General features: G+C 34.9%; 1 protein-coding gene across 2 annotated transcripts in view; it reads left to right on the top strand.

Annotated features, from left to right (window-relative positions):
- The window catches only part of stumps (DBB domain-containing protein stumps), a 119,944-nt gene that overhangs the window by 36,020 nt on the left and 63,077 nt on the right, over positions 1 to 20,847 (top strand). For both annotated transcript variants that reach the window (XM_089635553.1, XM_089635552.1), the window contains exon 2: positions 19,297 to 19,979. In XM_089635553.1, coding sequence (XP_089491679.1) covers positions 19,383 to 19,979 — 597 coding nt within the window. In that variant the 5' untranslated portion in view covers positions 19,297 to 19,382. The remainder of the gene's footprint in view (positions 1 to 19,296; positions 19,980 to 20,847) is intronic.

Here is a 20,847-nt window from a genome sequence, read left to right as displayed (position 1 = left end):
TTTCGGTGTTTTCAACTTTGTCAAGTCGTATTCCGTGTAATATGGTGTTTAAAAAAACAGTAAATATTAGCATTCAAAATTCATTATTATTATTCAAAATAAAAGATCGTTATTCCTGAAAAGGAATAACAAAATATGACCTCTGAACAGGAACGGTAAAATCCTTAGCTAATTGCCATTGTGTATTAAACTTTTTTTTGGGGTTTTTTCATTGGAACATAGAATTAAAATATGTTGTCTTTGCATTTTGTTTTCTAATTAAATTTAAATTGGTACTCGCAGTATCGCCATGGTAGATACGACTCTGCTAATTCAAAATGTTGGTTGTGATAGCCATGTTAAGTCGTCAGCAATGAAAAGCCAGGTACATTACACATAACACCAACCTTCGTCTTTCCTATTTCTTCTCTCTCCCAACTTCCTTTAGCGTCACAACATTTCCCAAAACGGGGAAGCCATAGTCACTTTGGCTCCTGACGGTTTGGACTTGTATGGTATTACATAAAAAAGTTAACTAACTTATTTATTTATTTATAATTCACGGCACGAGTGCCATTCTAAATTTTATTAATTTTTTAACTTTCTTATCCACACATATCTTGTTTAATGTGAAGATTGTTCTCAAGATTGACATCCAGATGTGGTATGTTGTGAGGCTGGATTTAATTTAAAAGGGAGGGGAAGGAGATGGGGCAGTAAAAAGTCGAGAAGTACCAGATAACAGCAGTCACGCTTAACAATAATTTGCAGAGCAGAACTTGTTTATAAATAACTTAAAATAAAAACGTAATAATATTGTTAAATATTTAAAAAAAAAAACTTCAAATTAAAGTACCTGGTTATTCAAATCTGGTCTCCGAATAGGTTAAATCCATATAAAACAACGTTTCAATTTTGAATGGTGAGGTCGACTATCACTTTTTACTACTTACTACATCTGTTTGATATATTTTCACCTGACCATCGAGACTTCTGGATCTTTTGTGCGTAGATGTGGATTTCTGTATCCATGGGTATAGGCACTTGGGATCCAGAAATAACATTCTAACTACATTCTAACATACAACCAATGAATTCTGTAATCTGCCGGAGCATAACAATAAATGTTTCCACTTCGAACTATTACTGATCTAGAAATACCTACTGTTAGAATTCCTTGGCTTGGCGGTAGCTGGAGTTGTATCGACTCAAAGGAGTTTAACCCCAAAAGAGAATAATACTGGCTAATATTATTTATGTAACCTAACACGTAATATTTTTATTATTTAAGTGTAGGATCTGGTGTGTTGTATTATTATAGATTTAGAGAGAAATGAAGTGACGCCGGAAGGGAATGATGTGTGATCGATGATCCCACATTAAATTTAGAATCGAACGATGTTGCCAAAATTGCTGCCAAACATCTTCCAAAAATATGAAATTTCTGCCTTCGAACAGTGGCTTAACGATTAATTACCGGGGACTTGGGCAAGGCCCACTTTTCACACGAAAGTGTTATTACGGCTACATTCTCGAAAATCTTATTAATTCCGTTTAAACTCAATAGGGAGACTTATATTTACCACAGTAAAACAGTGCATTAAAATAAAACGAAACATTTTTTTAGGCGTGTAGGTATAGCAAAATTACGCAGGTAACGTTTTGTCTACTTATTATTATGGATACTTAACTTTTAATCATAGCTTTTTTCCGCATAATAAGCTAACTTTAACTCTAAAAAATATAGTAAAAGACTAAATTAACGAAAAAAAATGTTGTTCTTCTCCAAATAGCTAAAGCAACTCATCAATACATAGAGAGATTAACAAAGACATTTAAGGCGATGCACTACGTCGTTCAATATTTTAAATTGAGCCGCTATCAATAACAATCCTTACGTAGATGGCGATAAGGTTTAAATTCCCGCTCCGCCTGTTTTGATTTATGCAAGAAAAAAACATGGCCACAAAGTGCCTTTTATTTTATTTTGTGGATGTTCAGGCATAAATATTTAATTTTTTTCCGATCATTTTACTTAACTTATTTTTCCACATTATACAATAAAATCATAACCGAAAATGGGTTCGAAAGTAGGAGATTTTGAACTTTAAAGCAATTTTCATAACACTATTTTTTTCTGGGCTTATAAAAAGACTTACCTAAAAAATACTCGATTCTTTCAAAGGCCGAGATGTATTCTACTCGCAGTATTTAATTGAAGCATCTGAAACATTTCTAGGCGACCAAATTTTCAAACCAAAAACACACGATTTTGCATTACTACGTATGGCATCGCCTTAACAACTTAATTATTGAAGACAATATTAGCGACTCTGAAACGAAAATTTTGAGCCGAAAAATCGGTCACATCTAAGGAATTGAACCCAGGACCGCAGCCTTGCTCTGCCACTGAGCTAATTCGTCCCTATCCCCTTTGGTCTTATATAAGTGTATTTTACTTCGACCAAGAACTGCCAATATTATCTTCATTTTCTTAACGCATATTTTTATTGGCTGCATTTCTTTATGTATGATTGCAAGATTCTTCCCGAACTAAATCCAATCTAGATGGTGTCTTGAATAAATATATCCATTTTACTATAATGTCCGACATCTATTGGCATTTCCGCAAGTCTAGTCTTTTGGAATGACGTGACGCCAATGTTGTCTTCAATGATTAAATATTAGTATTTGAGGTTTTACTCATTAAGTTATTAAAAACAAATCTTTATTATTTCAATAAATCATTTATAATAGCTGTCCTTTTGAGGACGGTTCCCGGGCGTCTGCTCATGTTGCACATTCGGTCGCGACGCCACTGGCTCCAATATAATATGTATTAAAACTTGTATTGTTCATATTCATATTCTTGTGTAGCAAATATATTGTGTAAACAAGTGCATTATAACGTAAATGAAAACCATAAGACGTAGATCGTTGTTTGCTCGATTTAAACCCAAACAAATTTTGGAATAATTTGATTCACACTGCAGTTTTTCAATTTTTTAATATGGCACAACTGCAGCTGCATCAATCGTTGGAGCCGCCATATTGTCATTTGTTTTGTCGTCACTGAGCAATGATTTATTGTTTACCTTCCTTTTCGGGTCGTTCGCACCAAATTATAATATTATTGTTTGTGATAACAATGGAATTAATAAGTATCACGATTGGCGAGAAAGATAAGGAGGAGGAAGTGAAAAATGAATGTCTCGACAGAAAAATAACGAAAGTCAAATGCTTCAGCGCGAACTCGGACTGCAAAAAGAAACTTAAAAAAAATTATTGTTCTTTAATCATACCTATATAAGAGGTTTCCAACCTTATTTGGCTCACCGCCCATTTTCCAAGTTTGTTTTTATGCAACTCCTCCCACCCTCATTCCATTAAAAAAGTGAGACAGCTATACAAAAATATTAAAAATAAAAAAAGTGAAATGTTTTGAAATATTGCCAACCGGTTGGTAGCGTGTTAGTTATTGGTTCCCACAATGATTGAATACGGATTTCCCAAGCACGGTCGCGCTGTCGATAGCTAAACCTCTTGATAATGCAATCAATAAGAAATCGACGTACTCTAGCAAACACTGAAGGTATTGTCTATACATTGATATTCTTAAACGTCAAACGTACAGACAGACTTTATTAATTTTTATGTATTAATTTAATTATTAGAATTTTATAACTGAGTATTTATAACTGGATTGTTCTCAAGTAAGTGAGATCGTCTGTAAAAATCCAGTATAAATAAATAAATAAATTGATTAATTAATTTTCAACGTTTAATTGAAATACTAACCTAAATGTACACTGGAAGTTCGCATTTACTTTTGGACACTTAAATGGGAGTTGATTAGTTAATGATGTCTTTATACACAACATGCCATGTGAACAAAAAATTTCGTTTCTCCAAGCCCGAACGAAATTAACTCGCCGCGTATACGACTTCTTTAAATTTTAAAAGCTTCGTTAGTTCATCCCCGTCCACCAATAAGCCAGTAGTTTTGACGTTATTAAAAAAACGTGTATATTGAGAGTTAGTCGAAGCTTATCTAGCACTTAGGAGGCCGCGCTAAAAATGTTCTATCGGCCGTATGAACGTTTCTTATCAATCGTTGACCGTGCTCGCAAATATCGCTAACTAACCATAGATGACTAATTAGGGAATATCGTATTGACGTAGGGCTTGTCCGTGCTAGACCTCCAGAGGGCAATGTCGCCCACGCTGGAAATCTCTGGCCTAGATGGTTCGCCCTTCAAACTGATGTTTCTGTAGGATATTAATAGATTCCTCGTAAATACTAAAGCATCGCAATGATGCAAAGATGCAATACAAAGATCCGAATAGTAATAAAATAATATATAAGGTTCAAGGGCGCTATATGGCCATATGTGGCTAGAAAAAAATCAAAACGTATTCACTATGTCGTAAATTAGTCAAGTCGGAACCTAATTACGTTGTTTTAGTGTACAGTATTATTTATATGCTGTGTTTAGATTTTAAGGATAAACTGTAGGTACTGTAAAATGTATTGAATGCATAAATCCGGACTCAAGTATTTGTTCACTTGCTCGTGCCATCTACCCATGTCTTCCTAGGGACTCGCTGACTTCTACTACAATCACATTCACATCATATTCTCACTCATTTCAGAATCGAAAGCGTTATGATATTAGTAGATAATCAATCGGGCTTGGAACTTGAAAGTAATATTCCCTGAATTTTGTATTGCCTGCATTTGTACATACTTAGTATTCAAATTTTACTCAGAGGTAAGGCACGTTAACCTAGATGTAATATCAAGTGCATGATTAAATTTCTATATCGGGGGTGCACAGAGAAATCGATAACTTATAGGCGTAACTACCGGTGATTTTTACCGATTTCCCGAGCACGGTCCCACTGTTGATACGCAGACCGATTTTGATAAAGCAATAAATCAGACATCGATATACACTGGCAACACTGGCGCATCTCTCGATGAATTGATATTCCTAAATGTAAGACGGCTAACGCCAAATTTAAAAACACTAAGGACGGGTTGTTTCGGAGAATTTGAACAATTCATCAAATTTCAACGTTCATTTCCGGGTTCTGTGAAACTCCTATTCAAGTTCTGTTATTATATCATTATAGGCTAGTTGCTTGACAAAACTGAAATAAAAACAGAACTTGAAAAAATCTTTCACAGAACTGGAAAATTAACATTTAAATTTGATGAATTGTTCAAATTCTCCGAAACAACCCGTCCTTATAAATTTACAATGATGATATAGGCCCCGAGGGAAATTATTTTCCTCGGGGCCTCTTCAGAATATTAAAAAAATGTCGATTTGAAATATTAACTTTAACATACATTGACAGTTAGCATATACTTTTTGACACTAAGAGAATTAATAAGTTTATAAGGTCATTAGTAGTAACCACAACTAACAACTTGTTTTTCGAAGCTGGAATGGAATCAATTGATCGCGTCTTAGATTAATTAATCAAGTCTGTGGATCGTATATGCGATTTCTTTCTGTTCTAAGAGCTTAGTTAGTTCACCCCCTTTCATTAATAAGCCAGTTAGTTTCCGTAATGAACGACTTTATCCGAAAAGTTGTGCATATTAACAGCTTATCCCCGACACCTTGGGGACCGCACTATCAGTATCGGTTTTTGTCTACCAACTGTCGGAATCATATTCTGACCATGCTCGCAAATATCTGACCATATGCTACGTATACATACTCAAGCCGAACTGCCGAACTGAACCTCAACTTATGGGAAAGGAACAAAGCAACCGCAAAGGGCGCGAAACGTAGCTTGCAGTTGCTTTGTTCCTTTCCCGTAATTCGTGGGTTTGTTCGCTTTTAGGTTCGCAAATGTATACTTACCAATAGATTTCGTCAATATCGTATTGACATGGGGCTCTATCGATCGTCCGTGCTAGACCTTCTGGTTAGAGTCAACGAGTTGAACGTATATTATATACGTAATCATAACTGTTCATGCGGAGTAGGAAACAGAGCGTGCTGTCATTCAAAGCCTCCCTCTGCAACAGTTCATTTACTCGTGCACACGGGGTAGGAAGTACGTTAGCTGGAGTTTCTCCCAATTAAACAACCCCTCGACAATTTCCGTTCCAGCCCTCTGACCTTTCACTAGCGGCGCAGTTGGTTCTGTTCTGTTTTTACTTTTTACTGCGCGACCTCATCTGTGGAGAGCGGGCAGCACCACATCCAGCCGTGTTACCAGGGCGGAAATAGTACTATACTTTTTTTTAAATTTCACTGTTAAAATAGGTATATTTGTATAGTATAACTGTGATTTGCTGATATTATTCTCACACCGTTTCCCCGCAGGGGTAGTTAGAGAGAACGGACCGCCAAAAAACGTATTTTACACAGACATATGGTATTTTATATAAATCCAAATTAAAATAAGCTGAGTTGGTAAAAACATACTTACAAAATATCTGATCACGAAAATGCAGGAAAATTTTATGATTATGTGGTGCGTGATTTCAAATTGTATTCCTGCGTGTATAAATCTTATCACATAAGCGATAAAGCAGATTTTAATTTGAAATGTGTATTTCTTTTGTTTAAACGTTTGACAAATGCTTAGATCAATTGAATTTTAGTTTGTCAAGAAATTTGTAGCTGATTTCTGACGTTTGTACCCGTCGTGTTCCGGATAATCCGCAGCGTATTTGGATCCGTAAGATTTTTCAAGTTTACCGTATTTAAATTTTATTTATATTTTACTATGTCTTTTTAGTTTTTATTCGATATGTAAATAAAAATATGTAAATGTGATCCTGAGGCAAATATATATTTTTTTAAATATTTTCAGTTACACAAATCCTAAAATTATAAAATCCCTTTATTTTTCACGGGTCTGTGCTAGTCTTATCATGAAGCAAAAGTTCAGACGTTCGATTTATGTACATAAGTATCAATTCTAAAAGGGTTGCGTTTGGAACTCCAAAATGTGTCATTGTTTTTTTTTTTTTTTTTTTTATAGTGAATACCTCACAAGAGTCCCAACTGCTCCCGTCTGGAGCCAGTGAGACTATGGCATCCCCAATTGGGGGATGTTGTCAGGCTGAAGGTAAGTGGGGAAGGGAAATAGGAAGGTGGGAAAGTACCTGGCTATTCAGATCTAGTCACTAAACACGGCTAAAGCCATTTGGAGCAACGTTTCAATTCTGAATGGTGGTCTTACACCAGGGCGATACTGGTAGTATCTTCCACTCTGGAACGTGCCGCAAATATACTATATATTATTTTAATTAATTAATTGTGAAATAACACAAATTAATCAAATAAAATTTATTTGCGCACGCCGGGTTCGAACCCGCGACCTTCGGAATGGCAGTCTATCCACTGGACTATGCCGGCCGTCGTAATCTGTTTGAGCCTTTACACATATTAATTATAATAATAAAACTTGAATGATTTGTATAGCGCCGTTATTGTGCAAAATCATCGCAAGGGCGCTGTACAAAAATATAATACATTTCTTCGATAATCTATGTTATTACTAAGTATATATGCAGATAATACACAGTACCATACTTATCTGGTAGGTCACTTGAGATTAACACTGTTTTATTGTTTATTAGCGAAATTTAGATACGGTTCGCACGCACAGGACATAATTGGACCTTACGGTATTTATGTATATATATATACAGACTTAATATTTGTATAATATATATACGTATGTTCTTTAATGAGTTTGTTTTTGAAAGGAAAGGCAAATTTTATGCTAGACGGTACTACAGAACAAGGTTTTGATCAGAATTCATTTTATTATTCGAAATATTGGTTAATCGTATCTTTTTAACGAGGGTAGAAATAGTAGCTGTGTTGACGCAACTATATGCATCTCTCCTTAACATGTGTTCCGGTATTCCACCACCCAATTACCTGTTACCTGTCTCTGTCTGACAGTGTATCTACATACATGAGTGACATTGCAACAATGAATTGTAAATCATCAGTCTGTCAAGAAAACCGGTACAGCTAACATGTTCCTCTAGCGCATTTAATTAGAGTATATTACGGAAGCTTGTGCAGTGATAACCAGCAATGTCCCTAAAGGCCTTAATATCGATCGAAAAGACCAAGGGTACGTCAGAATCTCTTTCAATTAAAATTTGGTAAATTTTTTCTCAAAAAAAAATTACCAAAACGCCTTTTGCATCTAATCCTAGAAAACACTTCCTTGCAAATAGAGTAGTGGATGCTTGGAACAAACTCCCACAACATGTCATCGATGCAACAAATATAAATCAATTCAAAGCTCTATTGGATTCAAATTTGGAGAGAAGAAAGGACTTAGTTCAAACTTAAAACAACTCAATTACTGTCAAACTTGTTGTGAAATCAGATATGAGCGCATCAGCAGAATGCTGCCTGCTCATTACATAATAATAATAATAATTCTAACTGTTAACCTCAGCCACCCCAATAGTTCTGTCAAATATTGATTACAGTCCTTACAATATTTGCGACTCCAAGCTGAATAATAAAAAAATATGTTATTTGAAAAATTGAACATATCAATGTTTATTCCTACAAACGAAATGTTTGTACCCCTTTCTACATGGGTGCCAAAAATGCTGTACTCTTAGGTCCGGACCTGAGGGCGGGCAGTTAATTCCATGAGTTTATAGTTATATGGATAAGCTGATTTAGTGACGGCCAGAGCTTCTCAAACGCCCTAATGCTTCCGCTACAAGTTTGTAACGTAACACAAAAAAATAATTAATATAATTTGGGTTTTACATGGAATTTTAATAGTTACATTACTCAGTTACAGTGTGTAAGTATAACAGTATATCAATGGGTATAAAATGATAAATATCGTACTAGGTATACAAAGCATAACATCACATATAGTAATAATAATAATATTTTGATGATTTGTATAGCGCCGTTTTTGTGCAAAATCACCTCAAGTGCGCTGAATCACCTCAAGGTCGCCGTATGTACATATCTATAATAAAACTAATACAAATTAGCAAAGTACTAATACTACGATTGATATTGATTTTAAATAATTTTGACCTGAAAAGTAAATTATATATATATGACACATAAAGGCAAGTATATACGTATATGCATACAATAATTGTTCATGTATAGAACAAACGTGTTAAACAGAAAAAAGAATATACTCTAGCAAGCTCCGTTTATTAGTTAGGGGGTTTGAAAATATTTAATATAACGAAAACTTTATCATTTATTGTTTTTACTCTAAGAAAAATAATAAAAAAAATTTAAAGCATGTGTAGTTTTGACGAAATACTAGATAACGCGTAACTAGGAACATGTCAGCCTCGGGGTATGAGCTAAGAGTATGATGCGTCATATCGTGCCCAAGCGTCTCCCCGTCTTGCTACGCAAGAGTCGGTTTTACCCTCCTAAGCGCGCCAAAATATGTTTCCCATATAAAACTATCCTAGCTTTGGTATGTGCATTCCACAGTTTGGCTATCCCGCACAGTTTGCATCGTGCAATGTGCACTATGTGCAGTGTGTAGAGTAAGGGCCTTCAGCACCGGGTCCCGGCTTTAGTTGGTCGATAAGACACACTATGAATAAGTCCCGGGATGTGGGCCGAGCCTGCGCACACCCGTGACCCGCCGCCCCTGACCCCGGCCGCCCGGGTGCACCGCTTCCAGGGTGGTACTGTAGGATATCGTTCCAGTGGCGACACTGGTTGCTCTGTTTTTGATAGTATTCATATTTTATTTAACGGACGTACATACGAAGTGGAACCTCGTTAGCAGAAACAACCTTTGAAATAATTAATATTTCCTTCCATATTAAATTAATGTATTATCATACATATTTAATGTAATTAGTGGACATAGTAGTAGTAATAAAAAATACGGTTCCATGAAATTTCAACACACATTTAAAAAGTGATATAGAGTCATTAAAAGTGAGGAAAAAAACTAGTTACCTACGATATAACCTATTTAACCTAGTTTTTGTTTCATCACTTTTCATGATTTTTACCAAAAATACACTCTTTTTTTGTTTTATTTAATAACCGCACAGGAATCGCTACTGCCTGGAGCCGGTGGGACTATGGAATCCCCAATTTAGCGGATGAAGCAAGTGGAGAGGGAAAGAGATGAAAAGAGGAAGGGTTAGAAGTATCTGTCTATTTAGATAATAATATTTGGCTGATTTGTGTAGCGTTGTTTTTTTGTGAAAAATCATCTCAAGGTTGCTGTACAAATAAATAAAGACGAGTTGTTTCACAGAATTTGAACAATTTATCAATGTTTGTCATGCCTGATTTTCATGTTCGGTGAATATTATTGGATTTAAAATAATCCTCCAATAATGCTGCAAATGATTATTACCTGTTTTCACGCAGGTCATGTTTGTCAAATCAACCAGATTGTTAACAAAGTCCGCCATCTACTTTTTAAGATCGTAATACGTTTCTATTCCTGGGGATCGGGCGGTTTAAAAATCTGTCGGTATACGAAATATGCATGCCCGTAATTATGAGTAAAGCTTTCTACTAACCCGTTCCATTATTCGATTACGAGAAAGACTGTGTTTTACAGTTACGATTTTATTCTCATTTACTATTGATATTACATTTATTAGTGTCAATTATATATTACAATAGAAGATTAGTGGCTAAAGTATAGATAGTATTTAAGGGGTGATTTATCGCAAAAATGGCGCTACACAAATCATTAGAATATTATTATTTTATTTTATTTATTAGCGTTATAAACAGTCTTTATACATGCATATATGACAGTGATCAGAGCAGTTATATCATTGACCAATAAAATAACGACAAAACAAACAATAACAGAAAAATACATAACAACATACCTAATAGAAACAATTCTGATAAAGTACATCAATTATTAAAGAATTTCAATTGAAATATTTAAAAAAATCAATGAAATATTAAGTTTTTTGGTTAAAAAAGATGCAGTATCACTTTTTTACGGATGCTGTGAATTTAGCTAGGTTCGTGTTAAACACATCGATGTTTGGGCATAATCTATTTAGGAATATAAAACGTATCCAGAGATCGAGTAACTCTTTTTGGACATTTGAAATGAATATTTTGTAGTAAGTATGGGCTATCAATATGGTTATGAAGTATCTTATAGAGCATTAATAGGTCTCTGATATCACGGCGTTGTTCAAGAGATTTAAGGTTTATGGGGACATAGTATTCATCATTTCGCACGCGATAAGCACTTTTTCTGAACTCTTTCTAGATTTGCTCTATAAGTAGAACAATGAGGGTTCCACACTGTTGAAGCGTACTCCAGGTGGCTTCTAACGTAAGATATGTAAAGAATCTTAAAGCTGCTGCCACACGCAAAGCTCACATCAAAAGTTAATGTACAGCGCATCATCTTTTCTACCGACACACGACGCTATCAAATATTTCTTCCTATGGTAGGAGAGGGGGTCAGTTGAATTCGAGAGCGGCCGAGGAACATAATTTCATCTGTCAAAGTGACAACTTTACTTACTGACAGCTTGAGCGCGTTTTCGAAATGGATGATACTTGTCGCCTATTGCTGGATCTGTTGGACAGCTCATCCTCAGATGATGATGCCGCCAACTATATAATTATAAATGCTATTTATAAACTTTTTAGATTTTAAACAATCTGCGCGTAAATAGCGCATTTTCACATAACCTGACATAACCTCTCCGTCGAATCAGGAAATTCGCAGTTCGCACGCCGATCGACGAAAGCGACATATAATAAATTATTGTAAAATAAGCTCACGTCGATTTCCAAAAATGTCGAAGGCAAAGGCGGCAAGGACCAACACCAGGGCAGGGAACGAGAAGAGAGCACGAGAGCTGACGAGAGCAAACCAGATTACCCAGGAAAACAATTGAAAACAATCAACAAACGAACAAACTAGAAGCTTCTCTATGTAGGTATCAGGCCGTCCAACTTTATCAAAAAACCGAATGATATTACCATATAAACATACTGAGTTAAAAATATGATTAATTTTGAAAGGGCGAAAATTTGTTTACTTCATATTCAAATATTGATTATATTTATATTTTAAATATATGTTAAGTATGTTTGCCAAATAAAGTTTTTTTTATGTTTCTAAATTTACTAGCACACATGACGATATGAGCTAACATAATAAATAAGAAATGCATTATTAGGCTGCTTATGTCATGGCTGTCAAAGGGAACACGGAACTTAGTTGGTAGCTCCGTAATTAAAATGACCCCCTCTCCTTTTTACGGCGGAGAGGGGGACGCATAACTTTTCAAATATCGCGTCGGGAGCGGTTACGTAAAATAAATTCGGTTAGCGAAGTTCAGAACCACACTTATAGCGCGTTATCTTTTTACGTGTGTCGGGTCTGTATGGGATTGTATGGCGAGCGCTATTGTGCTTTATATTATCTGTTGATGTGAGCTTTGCGTGTGGCAGCACCATTAAAGTTTGTGGATTTAAAAGTTGAAATGTACCTAAGAGAAATAAATACTTGACTTTAGGTACGGATAATAAATTAATATATTCGGGGTGATCTTCTCAATGCGTATTATAGACATTGGAGGGGACCCACCCATTCCCGACGGTTGTGTGAGGAAACTGATTGTTTAACCTCCTTAGCCGCACACGTCAGGACTCTTTGTAACAAGAACTCTTTTTGTAAAAAGAAGCTAAATTTATTTTAAAACGATTCTAGACCCTCCAATGTCCCTGCATGCATGATTGTTAGTAACATAAAAATAAACAAGCCGCGTATCGAGGGCAGTTTACCCCACTATCACGGGGCAGTCCCGGCAAGAATGAGCGTGGCAAGCGGCCTGGCCACAACGATCCCAAGCACCCGCGTCCCTTAGCCAGTTTTCCGAGAGTACCCTCGAAGAAATGTAAATGGGGGGAGATACTCCCAAAGACCCTAGGGAATGAAGTGAGCCTCAGGTCACCGGAGGAGTAACAGGCGTATTATAGACAGAATAGTAACACTGTTAACGAGTTAGTTCCGGTGCGGGTCATCGTATCATCGCCTGTTTAACTTTCTATGGATATAATTTGGTTAGCCTTCCTGTCTGGTCAGCAATTGAGACTATTGAGAGTACCAATCTACAATTGCGATATCAACATCTTAATTCTAATAGAGATGACAACACAACGATACTCAAAACATCTCACTGTTACTATTAGATTGAGACTTATGGTCCTGCCGCTGAGAACTCCGGCCTGATAGAAGTAACTATTTGTTTTTACAATTTTAGATCATTTCTTTCAACTATGAATGATGACGTCTTTGACACAGTTTTTCTGTCTAAAATTTCTAGGTCATTACAGTTTTCAGATTGCAACGCCGTTTTCACCAGTTACTGTCCAAAAATAATAGCTCTTAATGTAAATATTTTTCGTTTTTAATAGGCGAGGTCGCACTACGTTGATTTACGTATTTTATAGGTAAAAGTGCCTTTGTTGTGGTATACATGTATTTCATAAAACAAAAAAATATTTATTACTGACTAGTAAGAAATAACATATTATGTGCCGGTATTTCAGCTGCTCTTTATGCTCGCTAAGAGAGACATTAACGCCCGTTAAATGAGGTATTTTCATAAACTAGGAATACCGGTAAAAATGTGTGGAAGATTTAAAGTGTGTTTTTTCTGATTCTGATCGTTGTGAAATATGTTATTTTAACATTTTCATTCAATTATTGATTTCAAAAACAGCAAAATACGAAACGGTTCCAACTGGCTACAACGTCATTATAACATAGAAACCAACGTTGCCAGGCGTGACTTCAACGCCGCCGAATTCACAAATAAAAACGAACGTGTCGTTATGGCGGCAAATCGAAAATTGTAAATTTGAAATCGTAATAGAAATTTTATTCGTCAAGATAAAAATATGAAAATATATTCACGTTCGCAATTTATTTTTTTATTTTTTCGAAAATAAAAACAACAGTGAAAATACCCTGTTGTACTATGATAGTAACCCTGACAAAATAAGCAAAGTGACTAAAAATTACTGAGGTATGTACCGGGCTTGTTATGTATTGTTTGTGTATCGTACTTTTATATTGACCTGGTTGTGTTACACAGAGTCATTAACAACTTAAGTCCTGCCATCATTGCCACTACAAGTATGGGGCATAATAATTAAGCATAATCTATACCAACACTTTGTCGAATCCTACAAATTAGAGTAGCATTGGTGAATTAGTTTTAATATTTTGTCTTATATGTAGTTTTGTTGAAATTCCTTTTTTACTATAATGTTACTCTTACATTTTACTAGTATTGCTTCATATTTAGTTGTTTTATTATTATTTCTTAATATTTTCTCATTATACTTGTAATCACAATTTTACAATTGTGTATTTTGTACCTTCTTTACAATGGATAACATCTATTTACTGTCAGTATCTCCTGTATAATACAGATATTCTCCTATGTACACTGCATCATGTATCACTTCTATGTAAAAGCCTTTTTAGGCGTATATATATAAATAAATATTCAATCAGTCTAGGTGTAGGTGTGAGTTGTGGGAATATATCCGTATTTCCATGTACGAGTACATATTATTATCATGTACATAATTTCTGGAATCTGAAACTACTAAATTAACTAGCGCTATTAGCTTCTCCAACATCCGTGCAATTTATATACCACCATTTCCAACAAATTGACCCCGACTCTTGGTTGTTCACGATCCAATATTAAATATTTGTGAACAAGCGAATATTGCTTCCGTTCATTTACTATTGCCAGATGGTGCGAGCTTACTCATTCTGCTTTATTATTTAATTTACAAATTCACGTGCATTGGGATTTGAATAACGTGTTTCGGATTAAATCTACTAAAGGCGCTTACATTGAGTGCGTAATTCGCAAAATCACTCTCAATAATTAATATCCAATGGCCCGAATAAAAGGAAACATGTTAATTGAATTAGATGCCGCGTGTAATCCTCTTTAGGAGATTATTAATTTTTATGAAAATTAAGCTACAGTTTCCAGCACACAGAGAAAGGTGAGTATTGCTAATTTGTTAAGAATCTCTTAAAATTATTATTAATCCGGTTAAAAACGGGATTGCAGGTCGTTTCATGATAAACTTTCAGTTAATTCGTAATAATTTCAGAATACGTGTTCATGTATCTACGTTTGTGTTGATAATATATAATGACGAAATACGAAAAAAACGTGTTTGGACATAGTCACAATACATAGGTATTTTACTAATGGTTTATCAGGAATAATAATAATAATATTTGGATGATTTGTATAGCGCCGTTTTTTTGCAAAATCCCCACAAAGGCGCTGTACAAATATATGACACATTTCTACAATTATCTATCTTATTACTATAGACTAGACAAACTATTATCAATTTATGGCTAACAGATTGCATCCACCGGTTCATCGATCACCAATACAAAGCTATATGTACAATGCATTTGATTGAGGAACGTGATGCTAGAATGTACATATGTTATAACTTTTTTTAATTTACATTTTATACAGGCAGATAATATACAGTACCATACTTACGTGGTAGGTCACTTGAGATTAACACTGTTTATTGTTTATTAGAGAAATCTAGATACGATTCGAACACACAGGACATATTTAGAAAATTGGACATAATTGGACTTTCCGGTATTTATTTTAATAATATGTATTTATATGTTCTTTAATGAGCGTGTTTATGAAAGGAAAAGCAAACTTTATGATGGGCGGTATACAGTACAAGGTTTTGATAAGAATTCATCTTCCTAAATGTGATCCGTATCCTATTTAGGAAACCTATCATTTAATTTGTTGAGGATCTGCAATCCCATTTTATATATAATAATTATAACCGTTTCAGTTCAAGTTCACAGGAAAAGGGTTTATTTATTTTTAAAATTAAACTTAAAACAGATTTTTAACCTATAATTAGTCGGTACTCGGTGTGGGATTAGAGCTCCATCCATCGGCCTGTCATCCGATTATTTTATAAAGAGTTTTTGAGTTATTATGATGTGTTGCGGTTTCTCCTCCTTTAGTCAACGTTTAGGACAATTTACATAATCAGTACGAATGTACATGTACATTGTGGTTAAGTATGTGTTTACGCACGCAGAAGTGATACCGTGCGCGTTGAAAGTTACACCAAAACGAAACGCCGAAAATGACATTAATAACTTTTAGAGATTTCATTTCATGAAAGATAAAATGTTAATTTATTAATTTAGATTTTGTTACCACGTTTCTAAATAAATTATAATAATGTACACATAAACCTTGCTTTTCCCCTGGAGATCTCCGAGGAAATGAAATTTTATAAAAATTGTATTTATACACGTAGGAAGATGAGTACTTATTGCAAATTTATTACGAATCTCTTTAAATTATTGATAATCCGGTTAAAAACGGGATTGGAGGCCGTTTCCTGATAAACTTTTAGTAAATTCCTAATATATCGGAACACGTGTTCATACAACTGCACCAAGCCTTAATAATGAAATGCGAACATATATTATGATTTTTATGAATACGTGTTCCGACATCGTGATAATACATTCTTATTTTATTAAAAATTTCTTAGGAAATCTATTAATTCATTCGTTAAGGGCTTGCAGTCCCGTTTTTAACCAGATTACTAATAATTTGAAGAGATTCGTAATAAATTTGCAATTTTTCTCCATATAGATAATTATTGGTGATTTTCATACCCGCCGTGATATTATTAAGCATAGAGTGATATTAGTTTACTAGTGTTGATACCTAAATACTGTGAATCACATATTCTGATTCATGGAATATTTAACATTTAATTCCCTTACATTCTCCGTGATTCAATATTTCAAATTCCAATGTTCTGGCGACATAACACTCTAATAACGGGGGTTTGCTCGACGCTCACATATTAATTATTTCTGAAGAACATATTAAGTAGTAAAATCTCAAATGTTTCTAAAGAGGGTCATTTATGTTAATTAAATATAAATAACTTAAGGATGTAAGTTATTTATATTTAGGATTAATAAAAACAATATTTTAGTGGTAAGACTATAAAATTAACGGGAAGCACCAGATTTTATTTTTCTAGATAATGAATTTGTAAATTCTCGAGGGATCCCTCTAGAAACATTTGTGATTTTAGTAATACGTTCATCAAAAACAATTAAAATAAACCTAACGGAAAGATCGATGTTCTATGCCTGGTAGGGCAAAGTCGACCGTAGTTCCGACCATTAAGAATCCCACTTTATTTTAGAGATTTGATAGTGCAAATTAAATCACAGGTCTGTCCAATACACCAGAGCCGCGCGTCGCATATTTTTGTGCAGAGCTGCTTCACTTACGTCGATTCTGACATTATTTTAGGGTATTGTCTCGTCTTAATGCTACACAATATCCCCATTGCATGTATCATGACGTCATCAAGCTACGAAGCTATTAGTATACTCTCAATTTAGGTGTGTATCTAGTATCTACCTATCCAGGTATTTGCTGTCGTTTTTTTTATTTAGGTATGTAGATATATTTTTCTTTAGTTGTAGATTTTTTTATTATAACATAATATGTATTTTAATCCATTGTGAATCATCGTTCTACAATAGTTAGTTACTTTGAAATGGCTTCTTCTTTTTTACGATATTTCAGTTGATAGGTAAAGATTATGTCGTATTTTAAAATATTCACCTATCTGAAACGTTTGATACTTGAATGACTTTGGCGTAATATATTATTTATGATGTAGATATTCGTACCACCCAAACATACAAATAAACACAAAAAGTATTTTAAATCTCATTCATCACCCATGCACATATTTTATGGGAATTTCCGGTCAACTCCGGGTGTATATGCTTTAAGATGGTGCTTTAAAATAGAAAGGAGAAATGTTTTTACAGATAAAACAATAAATTCTTCTAAATACCGAGAAGCTTGTGGCGTGTGCTGAATATTAACACGTGTTAAGGACTAGACTCTCGAACCTCGGAGGGTCAGAAAACGACAAAGGGTCTCTTTGTTGCCTACTCAAAGTCAGCTACAGTACCTACTACAGTCTACACTTGGACCCTTGACTATCTGTACGTACATTTACTTGTGTATCCACTTCGTTTACTTATTGAATTGGTAGACGACGAATGAATAGATCCACCAATTAATCGTTGATATTATAAATGACCGATTCGACGGGCTCGCCATTGACTCACGTTTAATAGAAATAATATTTTATCTGCGTCGGTCACCCGTCTCTCCCGCCACAATAGCCAATCGTGTCCCAAAATATTATCGGTTTTTGTGTCAATAAAATCATTGTTTGTGTTCGACGGAAATTGTGGGTTTTATAGTAGTGTTTCGCTCAAGTGTATGAAATGTTACAATAGTGCTCGTTTACCTACTAATTTCAACTAATATGATTCTCTTTTGCGTAAACTGAATGGAAAATAACAAGGCTTAAAGAATGGTTCTTGTAATTGTATTCAAGTGTAGCTAGCAGTGTGGAATGGAGTTTTGATAACATCCCTGATGTACCGATATAGCAGTGAGTGTTGGGGTTGGCAGAGGAAAGATGAAAATAGACTAAATGCTATAGAAATGAAATCACACTACAGACCCGTATACTTGTAAAACCATATTGGTATGATTCAGTTACGAGCAAAGATATTCTAAAGGTATGCCATGCCAATGTAAGCGATTAATCATTAAAAGGGACGCTTTGTATGATTTGAATGCGTACAGCGGATTGATGAAGAAAGGTGAACCAAACTACTAAATCTATGTACGAGGCGATGTATAAAGTATGAATGTTATCGGATAATTTGCATAGCGCCGTTTTTTGTGAAAAATCACCTCAAGGGCACTGTAAAAATGTCACTTTCTCCAGAATTATGTATAAACAGATACATGAAACGTACTTACCTTGCAGGTCCCTTCAGATAAATACAGCTTTATTAGAAATTTCAAGTCTGGAGAATAGACGACTTTGGATGCGGAGGATGCAATATTAAAAACCCCGCACATTGTATAATTTTACAGATGCTGCCTTACATTTTTTACTATTGCTAGTTTTACAGTTGCTATTTTACATTTTTTACTAATGATTGTTAAAAAAAAAAAAAAAAAATTATTAGAAGATTAGTGGGAAAAGTGGAGTTGACTTTTGTTTTAATATTTTTTATCTTTCATGTTCAATTTTAGGACTAGGATTTTTTTATAAAATGACTTAAAAATGCTTAAAAATTCTACTTAGGTCTAAAAACCAAATAATCAATGGCAACATTTTTACATTTCTTTGTTGTTTGTTTCAGATAATCCTTCGTATTTTGCCGTTCCTCAAAACGAGCATCTGTACATCGAGCCCAACTCGAATCCTTTCAGGCACAAGGATCTCAACATGGGCGGGAACAAACTGGGAGAGAGTTTCCATTCTTCACACCACGTGAACGGCACCAGAGCCAACGGAACACTAGCAATCCCCCGAACACTCAGTCTGGGAGAACCGTCAAGCCTTCACTTCTCTCCCGACAAGCACCAGAGACATGAATTCGCTCAGAGTCCAATGAAAAGTCCCTCGACTAGTGCTTACTTAGTCCCAAACGGAGGTATACCCTCACCAAGATCTGAAAATAAGAGAAGCTTCAGATCTTTGCTGAGATCTCTCTCTGCTAATGCAGCATCTTCTACTGACGCTCAATCAATATTGCTCGGAGAGCCAAGACCATCTGATATAGCTCCTCCAAATCATTCTGACCCATTCAGCATCAGGTCCAACAGGAGACTGACCCATAGCAGGAACATTTCTTTGAGGTCCTGCGCTGAGATCAGGGCCGTGGAGTTCCCGCATGCCGTGATGAAGAGGAGGGCCCAGGAGTTTGGAGCCAACGAGGATATATTCCATACCATGCCGCTGCCCGGGACTGGAAGAAGGAGGCACTCCATTGGAGCTTATCTTTCGAGGGAAAGAAAGGCATCCTCAAAGAATGTTTTAAAGGTAAACTAAAATAACTTCTGTGAAATATTGTTAACATAATACACGATGTCCGGAAGCTGGAAAATGATTTTGTAGAATGCATTTTTTTCGAGTAAATCTAGTCAGTAGTTAGAATTTTTTAAATTTTTTAAAAAGTTGAGGTTGGCTTAATTTCAGGTGTTTAATGTCTTTCAAAATGCATCGAAGAGTAGACCCGGCTCCATAAGTTTTTTTTATCTCTTTAACTGCCGAAAAATTTAAGGAAACATTAAAAAAAATTCTTAGTGCTAGTATCAAAAAAAATTTTTTTATGAATTCTCTGTGATGTAGATTCACAGTTTCCCACTTGTACTAGTTCCCAGTTTCCGGACACCGTATATACAAAATCTAATTTAAAAATAAAATTATTTTTGTATATTTGTCCCCTATTTTAATACATTTTGAAATTGGAAAATACCTATATAGCCGAGATTTTTGTCCTTTGAAAAAAGTGTGCAAGATTAATGGTGGGTCGACATTTCAAAAGTTCTCTCTTATCACTTGGGCGAAGTGAGAGCCAATGACCTGGAAATTTATCGTGCATAGTTTATTTATTTATTTTACAAACAACTTTAATAATGTACGCTTAGCTTTGAATTCAAAATGTAAGAGAATATATTGTATTTATAACCTTGCCTCGTATAATTAAAATGCTAAATCTGTCCCAAAGCCACTGCGGCTGATACGTATAAATAATTTGATACAGGAGTCAATGAAACCACATCGCTTCAAAACACCTAACCTCACGTCTCGGATATAAACGTCAACAACAGATGATGAACGATGATAAAAATACCATTTCCATAAATAATGAATAATATATCTGTACAGGGTGGCGCAAAATTAACTG

This window comes from Hesperophylax consimilis, chromosome 9 (genome assembly GCF_061612785.1).
Source record: "Hesperophylax consimilis isolate HC1 chromosome 9, BYU_Hcon_1.0, whole genome shotgun sequence".
Classification (NCBI taxonomy): domain Eukaryota; kingdom Metazoa; phylum Arthropoda; class Insecta; order Trichoptera; family Limnephilidae; genus Hesperophylax; species Hesperophylax consimilis.
This window is presented reverse-complemented; position numbering and strand designations above follow the sequence as displayed.